This window comes from Salmo trutta, chromosome 15 (assembly GCF_901001165.1).
Source record: "Salmo trutta chromosome 15, fSalTru1.1, whole genome shotgun sequence".
Taxonomy (NCBI): Eukaryota; Metazoa; Chordata; class Actinopteri; order Salmoniformes; family Salmonidae; genus Salmo; species Salmo trutta.
In genome coordinates, this window is record NC_042971.1 from 65,419,495 (window position 1) to 65,438,673 (window position 19,179).

At 43.1% G+C, this 19,179-nt stretch overlaps 2 protein-coding genes across 2 annotated transcripts in view; one reads left to right on the plus strand and one right to left on the minus strand.

Annotated features, from left to right (window-relative positions):
* LOC115149550 (methyl-CpG-binding domain protein 2) overlaps nt 1–6,239 on the minus strand; it is a 100,840-nt gene extending 94,601 nt beyond the window's left edge. The window contains exon 1 of the mRNA XM_029692502.1: nt 5,699–6,239. Coding sequence (XP_029548362.1) covers nt 5,699–5,814 — 116 coding nt within the window. The 5' untranslated portion in view covers nt 5,815–6,239. The remainder of the gene's footprint in view (nt 1–5,698) is intronic.
* An 8,835-nt stretch (nt 6,240–15,074) lies between these two features.
* c15h18orf54 (chromosome 15 C18orf54 homolog) lies at nt 15,075–18,686 on the plus strand. The gene is made up of 8 exons (XM_029692506.1): nt 15,075–15,379; nt 15,684–15,982; nt 16,175–17,044; nt 17,182–17,347; nt 17,535–17,610; nt 17,756–17,968; nt 18,087–18,133; nt 18,264–18,686. Exons 2-8 carry the CDS (start codon nt 15,697–15,699, stop codon nt 18,349–18,351), a joined length of 1,746 nt encoding a protein of 581 aa, XP_029548366.1. The 5' UTR covers nt 15,075–15,379; nt 15,684–15,696; the 3' UTR covers nt 18,352–18,686.
* The last annotated feature ends 493 nt before the right edge of the window (nt 18,687–19,179 follow it).

Here is a 19,179-nt window from a genome sequence, read left to right on the forward strand (position 1 = left end):
GTGGAGGCTATAAACAGGGGGTACCGGTACAGAGTCAATGTGGAGGCTATATACAGGAGGTACCGGTACAGAGTCAATGTGGAGGCTATATACAGGGTTACCGGTACAGAGTCAATGTGGAGACTATATACAGGGGATACCGGTACAGAGTCAATGTGGAGGCTATATACAGGGGGTACCAGTACAGAGTCAATGTGGAGGCTATATACAGGGGGTACCGGTACAGAGTCAATGTGGAGGCTATATACAGGAGGTACCGGTACAGAGTCAATGTGGAGGCTATATACAGGGTTACCGGTACAGAGTCAATGTGGAGGCTATATACAGGGTGTTACGGTACAGAGTCAATGTGGAGACTATATACAGGGTGTTACGGTACAGAGTCAATGTGGAGGCTATATACAGGGGGTACCGGTACAGAGTCAATGTGGAGGCTATATACAGGAGGTACCGGTACAGAGTCAATGTGGAGGCTATATACAGGGGGTACCGGTACAGAGTCAATGTGGAGGCTATATACAGGGGGTACCGGTACAGAGTCAATGTGGAGGCTATATACAGGAGGTACCGGTACAGAGTCAATGTGGAGGCTATATACAGGGTGTTACGGTACAGAGTCAATGTGGAGGCTATATACAGGAAGTACCGGTACAGAGTCAATGTGGAGGCTATATACAGGGGGTACCGGTACAGAGTCAATGTGGAGGCTATATACAGGGGGTACCGGTACAGAGTCAATGTGGAGGCTATATACAGGGGGTACCGGTACAGAGTCAATGTGGAGGCTATAAACAGGAGGTACCAGTACAGAGTCAATGTGGAGGCTATATACAGGGGGTACCGGTACAGAGTCAATGTGGAGGCTATATACAGGGGGTACCGGTACAGAGTCAATGTGGAGGCTATATACAGGGTGTTACGGTACAGAGTCAATGTGGAGGCTATATACAGGGGGTACCGGTACAGAGTCAATGTGGAGGCTATAAACAGGAGGTACCAGTACAGAGTCAATGTGGAGGCTATATACAGGGGGTACCGGTACAGAGTCAATGTGGAGGCTATATACAGGGGGTACCAGTACAGAGTCAATGTGGAGGCTATATACAGGGTATTACGGTACAGAGTCAATGTGGAGGCTATATACAGGGTGTTACGGTACAGAGTCAATGTGGAGGCTATATACAGGGGGTACCGGTACAGAGTCAATGTGGAGGCTATATACAGGAGGTACCGGTACAGAGTCAATGTGGAGGCTATATACAGGGGGTACCGGTACAGAGTCAATGTGGAGGCTATATACAGGGGGTACCGGTACAGAGTCAATGTGGAGGCTATATACAGGAGGTACCGGTACAGAGTCAATGTGGAGGCTATATACAGGGGGTACCGGTACAGAGTCAATGTGGAGGCTATATACAGGGGGTACCGGTACAGAGTCAATGTGGAGGCTATATACAGGAGGTACCGGTACAGAGTCAATGTGGAGGCTATATACAGGGGGGTACCAGTACAGAGTCAATGTGGAGGCTATATACAGGGTGTTACGGTACAGAGTCAATGTGGAGGCTATATACAGGAAGTACCGGTACAGAGTCAATGTGGAGGCTATATACAGGGGGTACCGGTACAGAGTCAATGTGGAGGCTATATACAGGGGGTACCGGTACAGAGTCAATGTGGAGGCTATATACAGGGGGTACCGGTACAGAGTCAATGTGGAGGCTATAAACAGGAGGTACCAGTACAGAGTCAATGTGGAGGCTATAAACAGGAGGTACCAGTACAGAGTCAATGTGGAGGCTATATACAGGGGGTACCGGTACAGAGTCAATGTGGAGGCTATATACAGGGTATTACGGTACAGAGTCAATGTGGAGGCTATATACAGGGTATTACGGTACAGAGTCAATGTGGAGGCTATATACAGGGTATTACGGTACAGAGTCAATGTGGAGACTATATAAAGGGGGTACCGGTACAGAGTCAATGTGCAGGTGTATAGGTTAGTCTAGGTAATTGAGGTAATATGTACATGTAGGTAGAGTTAAAGTGACTATGCATAGATAATAAACTGAGAGTAGCAGCAGAGTAAAAGAGGGGTCTGGGTAGCCCTTTGATTAGCTGTTCAGGAGTCTTATGGTTTGGGGGTAGAAGCTATTAAGAAGCCTTTTGGACCTAGACTTGGTGTTCCGGTACCGCTTGCCGTGTGGTAGCAGAGAGAACAGTCTATGACTTGGGTGGCTGGAGTCTTTGACCTTTTTTAGGGCCTTCCTCTGACACGGCCTGGTATAGAGGTCCTGGGAGGCAGGAAGCTCAGACCCAGTGATGTACTGGGCCGTACGCACTACCCTCTGTAGCGCCTTGTGGTCTGGTGCTGAGCAGTTGCCATACCAAGCTGACTGAGGGAATGTGTGAAGAAGATCAGATCAGAATGACTCAAACCCTGACTGAGTCATAATAACATCACTAGCAGGGCCTGTGTGTCCTAAATGGCACCCTATTCTCTATATAGTGCACTACTTTTGACAAAGGGTCCATAGGGCTGTGGTCAAAAGTAGTGCGCCATGTAGGGAATAAGGTGTGATTTAGGACACACAACTCATGACTGAGTCATAACAAACATCACTATCAAGACTAGAGGCTGAAGGGAAGCGGAAATATATAGTTGAGAGATTGCTGACGACATCCCCCACACAGCCACATGTCATTCCATGGACTAGCCCAGTACAAGGCTTGTCCTCTCCTGAGGCTCCATTACACAACACAGTTTATGGGAATACTGAACTAGCATCATTCTAAGAATGGATTTTTTTTTTTTCATTTTTCTTTCTGGAAGTCAGCTGGTCAACAAAACATAAGACTAGTTCATCTCCTAATGGAGCTCAGTACAAACACATCGTTTTCACGGACCTCAGAAATGTCGACTGTTACATTTACATTTTTTACATTTTAGTCATTTAGCAGACGCTCTTATCCAGAGCGACTTACAGTAGTGAATGCATACATTTTTTTTTTTTTTTTTTCCTGTGCTGGCCCCCCGTGGGAATTGAACCCACAACCCTGGTGTTGCAACCACCATGCTCTACCAACTGAGCTACAGGGAAGGCTGGTTCATTATTGGTTCATTCCACAGACTTCAGGTTCATTTCAGTACTGTGGAGAAGACATGAAGGTAGAGGCAGAACAACAAACAGAGAGAGGGAGGTGGCGGATCACAGGTAGCCTATGCCAAGACACATATCACTGATAGGTTATCCAAACTGACCTAGCTTTGATATGAAAAGGACGAGCGTCAGCCTGTGATCTAAGATCCGTTTCAGAGTGAAAAATCAAGGCAGGAAGTGGGCTTGAACTCTTCATTTGATCCCAGGTGTGAAGAGAAAGCCATGCAGCATATGGCTGGGGAGCGAGTACAGTTAACCTAGCTTGCTGAGTGAGGAGGGAGGGGGGACATTAACACGAGGACCAACCAACAGTACGGGGTCTTTTTACAACCCTACCCTCCCCGAAAAACACAGCCACAACCACAGACAGCACCTTAAACAAACCCACCCAACACCCCTCCCCCAACATCCCACGCACCAACGACATGCAAAGAACTGGCTTTGTGAAGAAGGGGATGGTGTCTGGAAGGGGGTGGAGATGGGGGGGGGGGGGCAGGGTTTGGGAGTGGGGACTGTGGGGGGTCTTGGATAGTTAAGTGGCTTCACTGCAGTTGAATTGTGTTTTCAAATTAAATAAAAACATTATTTTTTAATATATATATTTATTTATTTATTTATTTTACAAGGGGAAACCCGGCCGACAATCTTTTCTACACAACCTCAGCGCTACAGCTTATTCTATAAATCTAGTCATTGTTGTTGAGACAGGAGTTTTTAAAATGGAGCGTCACCACATGGAATTCTGGGATCAAAAGCTTCCTCTTAGCAACCAATCAAAGTGGATAGGTGCTGAGCTGCTGTGTGGCGTAGAATAGTCTGCTCTTCCTCAGTGTGTGTTCAGAGTCCCTGCTGTTGGCAGCTCTCTCTCCCTCTCCCTCGCCATGAGAAGGGACAAACACAGATCCGGACAGTACAGGATGTCAGAACCACCTAGATACACACTGACAAGGCCTCGTTTGTTAATATCACAAAGGCCTCGCTTGCTTTCCCCACACTTCTACACTATCACACAGTCCTACAAAAACCACACACACTCACTCACTATCACAGGTTCTACACACCATCGAACGACACCTTCACACGCTACACAATATCACAGGTCTACAAAAATAAAAACACCCCGCGGCCAACACTTCTCACACGCTGCTGGGATCATACCATTTGAATAAGAATGAGAGGCATGTTTTTCACCAGTGATAGATAGGGAGGGAGGGAGGGAGGGGTGTAGAGTACACAGGCTGGCAGGCTCATTGGGCCCAGGCCCCAGGATGCAGCCGGAGTCACACTCCAGAGGCAATAGGCCAGCCCGAGGGCATTGCCTTCAAATCACTGAGCTGAGGAGGAGGAGGAGGAGGAGGGGGGGCAAGGCCTAGTATGTTGTTTTCAGTTGTTGTTCATGCTGATCACTACACAGGGGTATACCATAAAGCAAGATCAATGACTTAGCCAGCTAACTTGCCAAAATGTCATTCTATTTTTTGTTTTTTGAAAGATAAACTTGAAAATGGCCATGGTCTCTTTGACTCAACAACCACAAAAACATATATCTGAGTTTATCTTTCTGAACGAACCAAAACATCTAGTTGTAGTATACCCCCCCCCCCTGATCTTAGGCCTGAAAAACAAATGGTATCAATCCGTCTCAATCTGATAGATAATTGAATGATTGGGATCGAAGGGAGGAGAAAGAATTGCTTGTCCTGCGTTTCAGTCAGATTTTCCCAGGTGAAAGGGACGCACACAAATATTTATAACTTTCATAGTATTGATTATTTGAATCTTGACTCCCCCCCCCCCCCCCCTCCAAACACAGGCACACATATAGTCAGCAACAAGTTGGACACCTTTCTGAGACCACAAACTGGATGCGGCCTGTACTGGGGAACCAATCAATGAGTTACTGAGGAAGGTGAAGAACCTACAGCAAAGCAGCTAAATGAAAAGATGAACTGTCATTTAGCTTTGAAGAGTCCAAAAGTATAGACACCAATTTATAGCTTATAGACCATTTATGAAGGACGTGTGTTGTACATTTCCAAGGAATTTAGCAGCACATATAATGTACTTTAGACAGTGAGCTGAGTACCAATGGTTCAGCCTAGATTGCAAACAAGAGTTTCAGTTTCAGAAGTGTCATTTATCAAGATCATCGCGTATATCAATCACACGATGAGACAAGGTCAAGAATGCAAGTGACTCAAATAAAGTTTTCATAAAATCAGAATCTCACTAATCTCTAGTCTAAACGAAGTTACATTTAAACTTCTGCTGGTAATACAATGTTGCTACTTTACTTGTGTAGTTTTTTGTTGCTACAATGTTCAGACTGATAGCATTATAAAGTAGCAACACTGTGACCACTGAGTGTGAGTGGGTGCCCATAGCGTAAGCTTTAGCTAGCTAGTTAGCTTTAGCACATATTTTTCTCCATGGGAGTTATTGTAGTTAATCACACAACTAAGTAACTATCATAACTTGCGAACTTATAAAGATAGATAAAGTTACTGTTATCTATCTTCACGATCGATCATTACCTGTAGTAATACACGTCACACTTGCCAGCACTGAGACCTGACTTCCGGATCACTTCTTCTTTCTTCCAGCCCGGTGGCAGAGAGGGGCAATCCATCCTCTTCTTCTCCATAATCATCTAGCAATACTTTTATTTTTTGGGAATCGCCCCAAATCGTTATTCAAGCCCGACGAAATAGCTAAAGTATACAACAACGTGTTAATAAATACAGCTGACCTGGCGATCTAACGTGAAGCTACCCTAAAAAAATCTAAAATAATAAAACCCGTTTCAACTGCTACCTACATAAAACCAGAGCGAAACTAGAAACTTCTTATTTCCGCGATTGTATATCGAGGACTTTCGGTAGATAGATTCTAGTTTATATCGTTGGTTTGACAGTTTTTTTACCCCCCCCCTCTCTTTGATCTTCAACTGTACAACTATGAGGAAGACGCGACAATTGTATGTCGGTGCTTCGACCGCGGCGGTGGCAGTGACGTTGAGAAAAACGCAGCACTTCCCACACACTGACCCAGCGCCTGGCAACCGCACCGCTCCGCGCCGCTCGCTCCGGCAACGCCCCGCCTCTGTGGAGCGGCCCGTCACTTCTCGCTTCCCCATACAGATCCTATTTCCAATTCCTAATTCTGGTACGGGGTTCCTCCCTTCCTAGGCGGTGATGCAACAGTTTACAGAGACAAATAACATTCTCATTTCTAAAATATTAACTTAAAAAAAAATTACATATTTTTTTTTTTTTTTTATTAAACAAAAAGTTATCAAAGTGAACCGTTTATTTCAGAAAATTATTCAAATGTGAATGTTTCTGCGTGTATTAGCATTGGCTTATACATATCCGTGTGATGATGTGCTGCAACACCAAGCCTCTAAAGATGAATCTCCTCTTTAAACTCCTCCCGATTATGAATGTGCACCATCATTTAATTTAAATATTGTACTTTTTTTTCTGAGAATAGAGAAAAGTTCCTATCAAACGATCTGAAAAGGTGTAGTTGTGTTTGCCACTGCAAAGCAACCTTCTGTATAGTTATATTCAGACAGAATTCTGACTCCATTGATAGCATAGTCTTACGCAGTCTTCAAAATGGCTAGTCTATTTCTTATATTCAACTCATTCTACATGTTCATCACTTCACCATTTCAGATCGTGTCACCATCTTGTCTTTAAATAGCTTCGCTCTCGCGCAACACTCAAAACTATTTCTAACTGAAACACAACCTTCTGGCCGAATAGTGGTAAAAGAGATACCATGGGAGGTACCATGGGAGATAGCATGGGAGATATGATACCATGGGAGGTATGATACCATGGGAGATATGATACCATGGGAGGTACCATGGGAGGTACCATGGGAGATAACATGGGAGGTATGATACCATGGGAGATATGATACCATGGGAGATATGATACCATGGGAGATAACATGGGAGGTATGATACCATGGGAGATATGATACCATGGGAGATACCATGGGAGATAACATGGGAGCTATGATACCATGGGAGATACCATGGGAGATATGATACCATGGGAGATAACATGGAAGGTATGATACCATGGGAGATATGATACCATGGGAGATATGATACCATGGGAGATATGATACCATGGGAGATAACATGGGAGATATGATACCATGGGAGATATGATACCATGGGAGATATGATACCATGGGAGATATGATACCATGGGAGATATGATACCATGGGAGGTACCATGGGAGATATGATACCATGGGAGATATGATACCATGGGAGGTACCATGGGAGATACCATGGGAGATATGATACCATGGGAGATATGATACCATGGGAGATACCATGGGAGATACCATGGGAGATATGATACCATGGGAGATATGATACCATGGGAGATATGATACCATGGGAGGTACCATGGGAGATATAATACCATGGGAGATACCATGGGAGATATGATACCATGGGAGGTACCATGGGAGATATGATACCATGGGAGATATGATACCATGGGAGGTACCATGGGAGATACCATGGGAGATATGATACCATGGGAGATATCATACCATGGGAGATATGATACCATGGGAGATATGATACCATGGGAGGCAGGAGTTGTCGTAGACTTTGATAGTGTTTTACTTTTCTAAAGCACCCAGTTTGTGAAGTCTGCCTGCATGGCCACCTGGGTCGTATTCATTAGTGTCGCAAAATACCTTTGTTAAAAATAAAAGTGTTTTTTAGGGAGTAGATCAGCTTTAATATTGTAGCTTCCATCAATGTAATTGTCTTCAGCATTTCCAATCCCTCATATATTTTTTGTAAATATATACAGTGCTGTGAAAAAGTGTTTGCCCCCTTCCTGATTTCTTATTTTTTTTGCACATTTATCACACTTAAATGTTTCAGATCAAACAAATTGTAATATTACACAAAGATAACCCAAGTAAACACAAAATGCAGTTTTTAATTGATGGTTTTATTTATTAAGGGAAAAAAGCTATCCGAACCTGCATGGCCCTATGTGACAAAGTAATTTCCCCCTACACATAATAACTAGTTATGTCGCCCTCAGCAGCAACAACTGCAATCAAGTGTTTGTGATAACTGGCAATGAGTCTTTCACATCGATCGCTGTGGAGGAGTTTTGGCCCACTCTTCTTTGCAGAATTGTTTTAATTCAGCCACATTGGAGGGTTTTTCGAGCACGAACCGCCTTTTTAAACTCACGCCACAGCATCTCAATCGGATTCAAAGGCCACTCCAAAACTATCTTTTTTTTTTTTTTAAGCCATTCAGAGGTGGACTTGCTGGTGTGTTTTGGATCATTGTTCTGCTGCAGAACCCAAGTGCGCTTCAGCTTGAGGTCACGAACTGATGGCCGGACGTTCTCCTTCAGGATTTGTTGGTAGAGAGCAGAATTCCTGGTTCCATCAATAACAGCAAGTCATCCAGGTCCTGAAGCAGCAAAGCAGCCCCAGACCATCACACTACCACCACCACCACCATATTGGACTGTTGGTATGATGGTTTTTTTTCTGAAATGCTGTGTTACTTTTACGCCAGATGTAACACCTTCCAAAAAGTTCAACTTTTGTCTCGTCAGTCCACAGAATATTTTCTCAAAAGTCTTGGGGATCATCAAGATGTTTTTGACAAAAGTGAGACGAGTCTTTATGTTATTTTTGCTCAGCAGTGGTTTTCACCTTGGAACTCTGCCATGGATGCTGTTTTTGCCCAGTCTCTTTCTTATGGTTGAGTCATGAACACTGACCTTAACTGAGGCAAGTGAGGCCTGCAGTTCTTTAAAATGTTGTTGTGGGTTCTTTTGTGACCTCTTGGATGAGTCGTCGCTGCGCTATTGGGGTAATTTTGGTAGGCCGGCCACTCCTGGGAAGGTTCACCAATGTTCCAAATGTTATTCATTTGTGGATAATGTCTCTCTCAGTGGTTCACTGGAGTCACAAAGCTTTAGAAATGGCTTTGTAACCCTTTCCAGACTGATAGATGTCAATTACTTTGTTTCTTATCTGTTCCTGAATTTCTTTGGATTGTCGCCATGATGTCTTGCTTTTTGAGATCTTTTGTCCTACTGCACTCTGTCAGACAGGTTCTATTTTAGTGAATACTTGATACAACAGGTCTGCAGTAATCAGGCCTGGGTGTGGCTAGTGAAATTGGACTCAGCTTTCCAAAAAATGTGATTAACCACAGTAAATTCATGATTTAACAAGGGGGGGCAATTACTTTGTCACATAGGGCCATGAAGGTTCAGATAGCTTTTTTCCCTTATTAAATAAAATTATCACTTAAAAACTGCATTTTGTGTTTACCTGGGTTATCTTTGTGTAATATTACAATTTGTTTGATGATCTGAAACATTTAAGTGTGACAAATGTGCAACAAAAAAAAACAAGAAATCAGGAAGGGGACAAATACTTTTTCACAGCACTGTATATAGTACCAGTCAAATATTTGGACACACCTACTCGTTCTAGGGTTTTCCCTTCATTTTTACTATTTGTCTTTCCTGGATATTGCCACTATAATGATCACTGCATCCAATGGGTACAGATACAGCTTCAGAACAATGTTCTACTGTCTCCTGGTACAACAGATTTGAGACATGCGCAGGAATTTCTTTTTATTTAACTAGACAAGTCAGTTAAGAACAAATTCGTATTTTCAATGACGGCCTAGGAACAGTGGCCTTGTTCAGCGGCAAGTGAGTCTCAGAAATGGCTAATACAGTGGGGAGAACAAGTATTTGATACACTGCCGATTTTGCAGGTTTTCCTACTTACAAAGCATGTAGAGGTCTGTCATTTTTTATCATAGGTACACTTCAACTGTGAGAGAAGGAATCTAAAACAAAAATCCAGAAAATCACATTGTATGATTTTTAAGTAATTCATTAGCATTTTATTGCATGACGTAAGTATTGATCACCTACCAACCAGTAAGAATTCCAGCTCTCACAGACCTGTTAGTTTTTCTTTAAGAAGCCCTCCTGTTCTCCACTCATTACCTGTATTAACTGCATCTGTTTGAACTCGTTACCTGTATAAAAGACACCTGTCCACACACTCAATCAAACAGACTCCAACCTCTCCACAATGGCCAAGACCAGAGAGCTGTGTAAGGTTCATCCTGCTGAGCGGGGCTGAGGGAATAAAACATCACAGCCTATATTGAATAGAGAGAGACAGGACTGAGACTACCAACTGTAGCTCAGTTGGTAGAGCATGGTGTTTGCAACGCCAGGGTTGTGGGTTCGATTCCCACGGGGGGCCAGTATGAAGAACAAAAAAAATTATGAAATGTATGCATTCACTACTGTAAGTCGCTCTGGATAAGAGCATCTGCTAAATGACTAAAATGTAAAATGTAGGTAGAACACAGAGGAACCTATCTGGACCCGCAGATCATTTTTTAAGTTTGTAGCCTCTCTGTATCCCATATTATCGATGACCTAAAAAGCCTAAAATCATTGATCTATCTTCATAATAATGAAGCACTAGTAGTTCAAGTTTCTTACCGTGTTAGAAATTGAGGTGCTTATTAATATGGGTGTCCTCCAAGCTGGGTGTACAAGCTGATGCCTTTTCCTTCACAGCAGTGTTTTAGGCTGAAGTTGTCAAGAGACGGTCTGAACTAAACCGCCCTAAAGCTATAGACCTCAACAATACCCCTGCCAGGTTTTAAAGAGATGGTGCTGAACTTATTGTCCCCTGTGTCACCCATTTAATCAACATCTCTATTGAGCAGGGTAGAGTTCCCACAGATACAAAACATGCTAGAGTGATCCCTCTCCACAAGAAGGGCAGCAAAATAGACAAGAGCAACTACTATATATACCTGTATCTATTTTGAGTGTGCGGTCTAAAGTAATTTACGAACAGATAAAGGAATATACTAGCAAGAATAATATTTTATATGACCTACAGTTTGGGTTTAGAAAGTCCCACTCCACTGTTGTTTTAACTGACTTTATCAGGAAAGAAGTTGACTTGGGAAAGTTCTGTGGAATGGTAATGTTTGATCTCCAGAAGGCATTTCACACACTTGATCATAATATTATGCCCTACAAGACAAGGTTTTAACAGCAGGGTCATTGACTGAGTTAAATCCTATTTAACAGGTCGAGACCAAATGGTGGATGTTAATGGAACACTTTCTAGTGCAAAGAGAATTAGCTGTGGGGTCCCGCAAGGGAGCAGCCTTGGCCCACTTCACTTCCTACTTTACATTCATGATATGAAATCAGCCTGCTCTTGTGAATTGTTTTTGTATGCGAATGACTCTGCTCTACTGGTATCCCATAAGAACAAATCCTCAAGATGCAGATAACAAACTTTATCTGCATCTTGTAAAAACAAAATCCATCTTATTTGGTTCCAGAGTAAATCTTGCAAGGACCCCTGGTTTAAGTGTCAATGTGGACATCTCAGAGGTCACATCAAAAACATCAGTCCTTGGGTGTGAATTGGATAGATACCTGACCGGTGAGACTATGGCCCTGAAGGTTTTAACCAAAACATAAAATTCCTTGCTCGGACTTAAAAATGTCTTGACAGTGTCACACTAAAGACTTTGATTATGGGTGCATGCCATGGTTCACAACGGTTCAGTTTGGAATATGGTTCTGGTCACCGTGGAGACCACCGACGACCTGCTGGTGCTGCCCTGTAATGGCTCCCTACCCGTGACCCTGTGACCCCGCACCTCTGCCTTCCTCACCCAGTCTGGGGACTATCCTCTGGGGCAGAGCTCCCACTTTCATCTGAGGACCAAGCATTTTAATCAGCTAGGGTGGCTTTCTGGGTAATATTAATTGAACATGGGCTGGTCCACATAATTATTTCTGACTCAGCCACCAGGTACCTATCCCAATTTTTAACTTATATTAGAGATGTCATCCAATACTACAGCAGAGCCAGAGACTCTGATATTGTCTGTTTTAAATTTAAGAGTGTATCCAGTAAGAACACTTTTTTACATACCGGCGCTGTTGGGTGGAACAAACTGCCACAGCAACTCAAAGCCACGCCGACCATAAATTAAATTAAAAATAATTTTAAAAGCTGGCTAATGATCGAGCAATATAACAATTTTGCAAGTCTGTATCTATGTAATGTGTCTGTATCTAGAGTTGAAGTCGGAAGTTTACATACACCTTAGCCACATACATTTAACCTCAGTTTATCACAATTCCTAACCTTTAATCCTAGTAAAAATTCCCTGTCTTAGGTCAGTTAGGATCACCACTTTATTTTAAGAATGTGAAATGTCAGAATAATAGTAAAGAGAATGATTTATTTCAGCTTTTATTTCTTTCATCACATTCCCAGTGGGTCAGAAGTTTACATACACTCAATTAGTATTTGACTGTTTAAAGGCACAGTCAACTTAGTGTATGTAAACTTCTGACCCACTGGAATTGTGATACAGTGAATTAGAAGTTAAATAATCTGTCTGTAAACAATTGTTGGAAAAATTACTTGTGTCATGCACATAGTAGATGTCATAACCGACTTGCCAAAACTATAGTTTGTTAACAAGAAATTTGTGGAATGGTTGAAAAACGAGTTTTATTGATTCCAACCTAAGTGTATGTAAACTTCTGACTTCAACTGTATGTAATGTATCTGTATCTATGTCATTTTGTAACGTTTTTGCACTATGTCATTTAGGGACCACAATGGAAATAAGAGTCTCTTTTTTGTGATATCCCTGTCATATTTTTCAAATGTATATACTGTATGTGTTTTTTAACTGGCAAATCAACTCAATCAATCAATGGAAAATTCAATCATTCGCATGACAAGCAGTACCGGAGGGCCAAGTCTAGGTCCAAGAGGCTTCTAAACAGCTTCTACCCCCCCAAGCCATAAGACCCATAAACATATAGTCAACTGGCTACCCAGAGTATTTGCATTGCCCCCCCCCCCCAGGCCTTATTGCTTAATTATAACACCCATTAAGAAAAAGATTTACGCCGCTGCTACTCTCTGTTATTATCTGTGCATAGCCACTTTAATAACTCTACGTACATGTACATATTACCTCAACTAATCAGTGCCCCCGCACATTGACTCTGTACCGGTACCCCCTGTATATAGCCTCCACATTGACTCTGTACCGGTACCTCCTGTATATAGCCTCCACATTGACTCTGTACCGGTACCTCCTGTATATAGCCTCCACATTGACTCTGTACCGGTACCTCCTGTATATAGCCTCCACATTGACTCTGTACCGGTATCTCCTGTATGTAGCCTCCACATTGACTCTGTACCGGTACCTCCTGTATATAGCCTCCACATTGACTCTGTACCGGTACCTCCTGTATATAGCCTCCACATTGACTCTGTACCGTAACACCCTGTATATAGCCTCCACATTGACTCTGTACCGGTACCCCCTGTATATAGCCTCCACATTGACTCTGTACCGGTACCTCCTGTATATAGCCTCCACATTGACTCTGTACCGGTACCCCTGTATATAGCCTCCACATTGACTCTGTACCGGTACCCCCCTGTATATAGTCTCCACATTGACTCTGTACCGGTACCCCCCTGTATATAGCCTCCACATTGACTCTGTACCGGTACCCCCTGTATATAGCCTCCACATTGACTCTGTACCGGTACCCCCTGTATATAGCCTCTACATTGACTCTGTACCGGTACCCCCTGTATATAGCCTCCACATTGACTCTGTACCGGTACCCCCTGTATATAGTCTCCACATTGACTCTGTACCGGTACTTCCTGTATATAGCCTCCACATTGACTCTGTACCGGTACCTCCTGTATATAGCCTCCACATTGACTCTGTACCGTAATACCCTGTATATAGCCTCCACATTGACTCTGTACCGGTACCCCCTGTATATAGTCTCCACATTGACTCTGTACCGGTACTTCCTGTATATAGCCTCCACATTGACTCTGTACCGGTACCCCCCTGTATATAGCCTCCACATTGACTCTGTACCGGTACCCCCCTGTATATAGCCTCCACATTGACTCTGTACCGGTACCTCCTGTATATAGCCTCCACATTGACTCTGTACCGGTACCCCCTGTATATAGCCTCCACATTGACTCTGTACCGTAACACCCTGTATATAGCCTCCACATTGACTCTGTACCGGTACCTCCTGTATATAGCCTCCACATTGACTCTGTACCGTAATACCCTGTATATAGCCTCCACATTGACTCTGTACCGGTACCTCCTGTATATAGCCTCCACATTGACTCTGTACCGTAATACCCTGTATATAGCCTCCACATTGACTCTGTACCGGTACCCCCTGTATATAGCCTCCACATTGACTCTGTACCGTAATACCCTGTATATAGCCTCCACATTGACTCTGTACCGGTACCCCCCAGTATATAGCTTCCACATTGACTCTGTACCGTAATACCCTGTATATAGCCTCCACATTGACTCTGTACCGGTACCCCCTGTATATAGTCTTGCTATTGTTATTTTACTGCTGCTCTTTAACTACTTGTTACTTTTTTTTCTTATTCTTTTAACTGCATTGATGGTTAAGGGCTTGTAAGTAAGCATTTCACTGTGAGGTCTACACCTGTTGTATTCGGCGCATGTGACTAATAAACTTTTATTTGAAATAACCTAATAATGATCATATTGGCAATTCATTGCAATATATTCCAAACTGTACCGCTGTAATTGTGAACATTCATGCCGTTTGATTGAACAGTGTAGAGGAGAGGTAGACTCTCTTCTATGCATAATGATGTGAATGAACAACTTGTCAGAACACGCCACACTTCATCATCACAGTGGAAGACTGTAATAGAATAAAACCTTATTTTATTTATACCTCTGAAACCTTATTTTATACCTCTGATGCGTCCAGCCGCCGTGGCGTGAAAACGCATGGAATATTTCCTGTTGGCCAACATGTTTGCTGCTGCTAGCCTCAACGTCAAGTGGCTATATCGTTAAAAAAAGAAATATTTACATATATATTTTGGTCTTATTTAATGTTAGGCAAAACGTTAGCAGTGTGGTTTAGTTTATGGTTAGGTTTAACATTTTAAGAAGAGAAATGTAAGAAATGGGTGGGGTTTATGACTTTGTGGTAACTAGTGACGGACTGCTTGTTAGCTACGAACCAACTCAACTAGAGGAGCTAGCTAACTAATGTTTACCGGTAAGTTTATAACACGTTTCCTATCGTTTAAATTATTTACTTAATAGTTTAACAAGCAAGTAAAACCGGCAAGAGTACGACAACAACAAAAACTGACGTTGAAGTTAACATTTTATTTTACAGTTAGCAAGTACAAACTTTCGGCGGGTTGTTTTTTGATTTATCCCGTTACAAGTCAGATTGAAGCTACCCCACCTCCTCTAGCCAGATAAACGCATGGGTTCTTTACGATCAGTTTATAATAGTGTAACTTGGATATCTGACAAGCTAAAATAAGAAACTATTTAACTTTACAACATATCAGTTTGTTTGACAGAATGACTTCCGGCCAAAGTGACGGTATCTTTTCTCCGGAATCAACCGTGACCTCCTTGTTGTCTAGTTCCGGACACCTGAGAGGCACCCTGAGGAACAACGATCTGTCTCTCACCGGTATCAGATACCGGGACCGGGACTATGAATCGGCTACTGAGGCCCTGGAAGCCTACATTACAGACTTTGACAGAAGCCTGAACACTTCTGAAACTTCTACCGGAAGACTGCAGCTCCGGAAAAGGCTGATAAGTTCTGCTTTGCCCAGAACTGAGTTCAGGAATAAAGATGGTAAAGATTTAGGTTTTTGTCATCAATTATGAAATGCTTAACTTTTATTTGTCCAAAGCTGTTTGAATATGGAGATAAAACATAATACTTTTATCAAGTGTTACTTGGATCTTAATTAATGTACAATAATTAGCCACTTTGATTGTATACTGTAACGGTGTATCATATAATAGTCTTGTCTATGGTTCCCAGTTCTTAGAGAGAGACTAACAGACAGGGAGCTGGACTTCCTGAATCTTCCTGTGGGTTCTGGTCACCGTGGAGCCTCAGACTGCATCAGCCTGACCACCGACGACCTGTTGGTGCTCCCCTGTGATGGCTCCCTACCCGTGACTCGCACCTCTGCTTTCCTCACCCAGTCTGGGGACTACCCCCTGGGGCAGAGCTCCCACTCTAACTCCTGGTCCTCTAGGAGGCCTAGACCTAACAGCAGCTCTCATATTAAACGCTGCCTGCACTACTCTGTCCCTCACAACACTCCTCACAAGCTGTACCAGTCCAGAGCTGGAACTCAAGCAGGGGAAACCCAAAATACAGAGCCCTTCACAGGCCCTAGAGTGAAGGGGAGCCTGTGGCCCCAGCATGGTCTCTACCACCAGACCACAGGCCCTTTCTCCCCCCACCGTGACTACCCTCGCTGGCTGACCAGCCAAAAGTCTGAGATGGATTTCTCTGGGGTCACCAGCATTCCTGACCTGAAGTACCCCGCCTGGCTCCAGGAGTGTAACAAAGACATTCCCACCACTAATATAGACTTCTCAGAGTCTCATAAGAAGACGCAGCATAGGGGCTGGGGCCCGACCCAGACCTTGCCCCCATCTCCTAGACCTCCCTCCTGGCTGGGCGAGCTGGAGGCTTCCTATGAGGAGCTAAAGGAAGGACAGAAGGACAGTAACGGCGGCCATCTTGAGGATGTCTCTGGTTCTGATGATGACAGGCAACAACTTCTCAGAGGAGAGGCTGATCACAGGACACTGAGGGAGTTTAGACTACAGTTTGCAGAGCGGCTAGCTTTAGCTGCAGAGGGAGAACGGAGCACTGATTCCGACAAGCTCTTCGGAGGTATAATAAACATTCTGCATGTCTAAACAACACCCAGGGCCTGTATTCACTTACTCCTCAGTTTACAGTTACAGTACACTGGTATTTTCATGTATTGTAAAAGTTGCATAAGAGCTGTCTACTGTGTTTCTTCACAGATGATAAGATCGAGAGTTTGATCTTGAAGGCAGAGAAGGTCCTTAACTCTCCTTCGTTAGGCCTAAACACTAACAGCCAGCTGCAGAAGGACATGGGACACAGCCCTGGTGGCTCAGAGGATGTCCTCGAGGCTGATCGCTCTTGGGACAACCCTGCCATCACATTGTGAGTGCTAGTCAAAAAGTGGTGACATGTACGAATACAAAAGGAAGATTAAGCTTAATTAAGATTAAGATACATTACAAATATTAAGTAGGATATGTTTTGTAGAATCTACTTTAGTAAACTCAACTATTATTGAGCTATAATTTCACAGAAGGCTTTGCTAAATTCTCTGCTTCTCTCCCTGCAGTAAATCACCAGTACCTGTAGGGGGTGCAGAAGACACACTGGTCACCACAGAGCCTCTGAGAGACAGGAAAGACGAGGTCTATACAAAATGCTCCTTGATGAGATGATTCCTTAGTCCGTGTAACGTTTTAACTAAGAATTCTGATTTGAGAGATGGATATATTGTACCTCAGAGCCATGTACTTGTATCCTAACTCCCCCCCCGTCTCCCACGTGGTGCAGGCTGCCTCAGGCTCATGTTCGTCGGGCTACAGCAGCAGGAAACACCCTGGTCCGGTGGAGGCCCTCAAACAAATGCTGTTTAGCCTTCAAACCGTGGAGCAACAAGTCAATCTGAAGAATGACACAACAGAAAAGGAAGTAACATTGGAGAATGGTTCAACACCATACCAAACACCAACGTTGGAGGACGGCACAAAACCACTGATGATAAAGGTACTGAGACAAATGATGTGTAGACTTCAACTAATCTGGTTTCTAGTTAGGAATCTATTTTTTTTTCCTGACATAACTGATGTGAACCAGAGCAGTTATACCATTGTCTGAATTACAGATGTCAGATGACTATGACGCTGCACTAGGTGGACAATCATTAAAGAGGTACAGTACTTACACAAATAGATATATCTGGAATAAGACAGTAGACTAAATGTATCTTCTTTTTTTTTTAAGACCCATGATGCTCTGTCACATAAAGCCGTTTTTAAATAACGATCTTGTTTTGTTTTAGGGCCCTGCATCACCTTGGGAGATTGAAGAGTCTTGTTGAAGACTCAGCTGGTGTAAAAGCCACATCTCAGGAAGGGAAATACTCGTAGGAGACCAGCCATATCTTCCTAAGAGGACTTGCATCGTTGTGTTGGTTACGTGGAAATGGTTTGAAAAGCAAAATGTCTAGGTCTTGGATTTGGACACTGAACATGAAGGGCCAAACAAGTAAAATCTGAATGACAGGGGAATTTCAGTATCTTGATTATTTAAGAACAGCACAAAATGATTCCCCCATTAACTACTCTAATAGCCTAATGTTTGTATTGTTTATTGTTTATAAGTTTATATCTCAAGTCCACATAACATCTAGTGAATTCAGTAACGCCTTATAAGCAGTAAGATCTCACAGAACCTGGTTTAATAAAGGGTACGTTCACAATGACATGCTTGTTAGTTATCTGTTTTTATATAGTGAATTTAAGAGAATCCAATGGTAGGAAACAGATTGTAAGATGAATCATTCATTTGCATTGAGTGAAGTTAGTTCTAAAGACAAGTTTCATGAAGAGCAGAACGTTATTTGTTATGCAGTGTGTGTTTACCAGACTTGATGTCCAGGTAACTCATTAAAGTAAGTTAGGGATCTTGTCCAGTACCCACAAAACATCTGTTTTAGGATCAGGTCCCCCAACTGATCCCAGACCAGCACTCCTACTCTGAGATGATGATACTGGTCAGACTTCTCCAGTGGTCAGCCTAATCATGTGAGAGGAAGTGAAGAAGATCACCCCAGGTTTTCATTTACATATGTAGCTAACGTCTCTCACTTGTGTCTGCGTTGTCTTCTTCCACATGCTGTAAGTTTGGATGATTCCAATGTTCTGAGATCTATTGCCCATATTTGGGTCTAGTGAAGTATAACTGTATTCCATTGG

Excerpts from the sequence above, each read along its gene's own strand:
- c15h18orf54 (XM_029692506.1), top strand. The coding sequence starts at position 15,697 with ATGACTTCCGGCCAAAGTGACGGTATCTTTTCTCCGGAATCAACCGTG. Across the intron at positions 17,348-17,534 it reads GACAACCCTGCCATCACATT|TAAATCACCAGTACCTGTAG; the intron begins GTGAGTGCTAGT and ends CTCTCCCTGCAG. Across the intron at positions 17,969-18,086 it reads CAAAACCACTGATGATAAAG|ATGTCAGATGACTATGACGC; the intron begins GTACTGAGACAA and ends TCTGAATTACAG.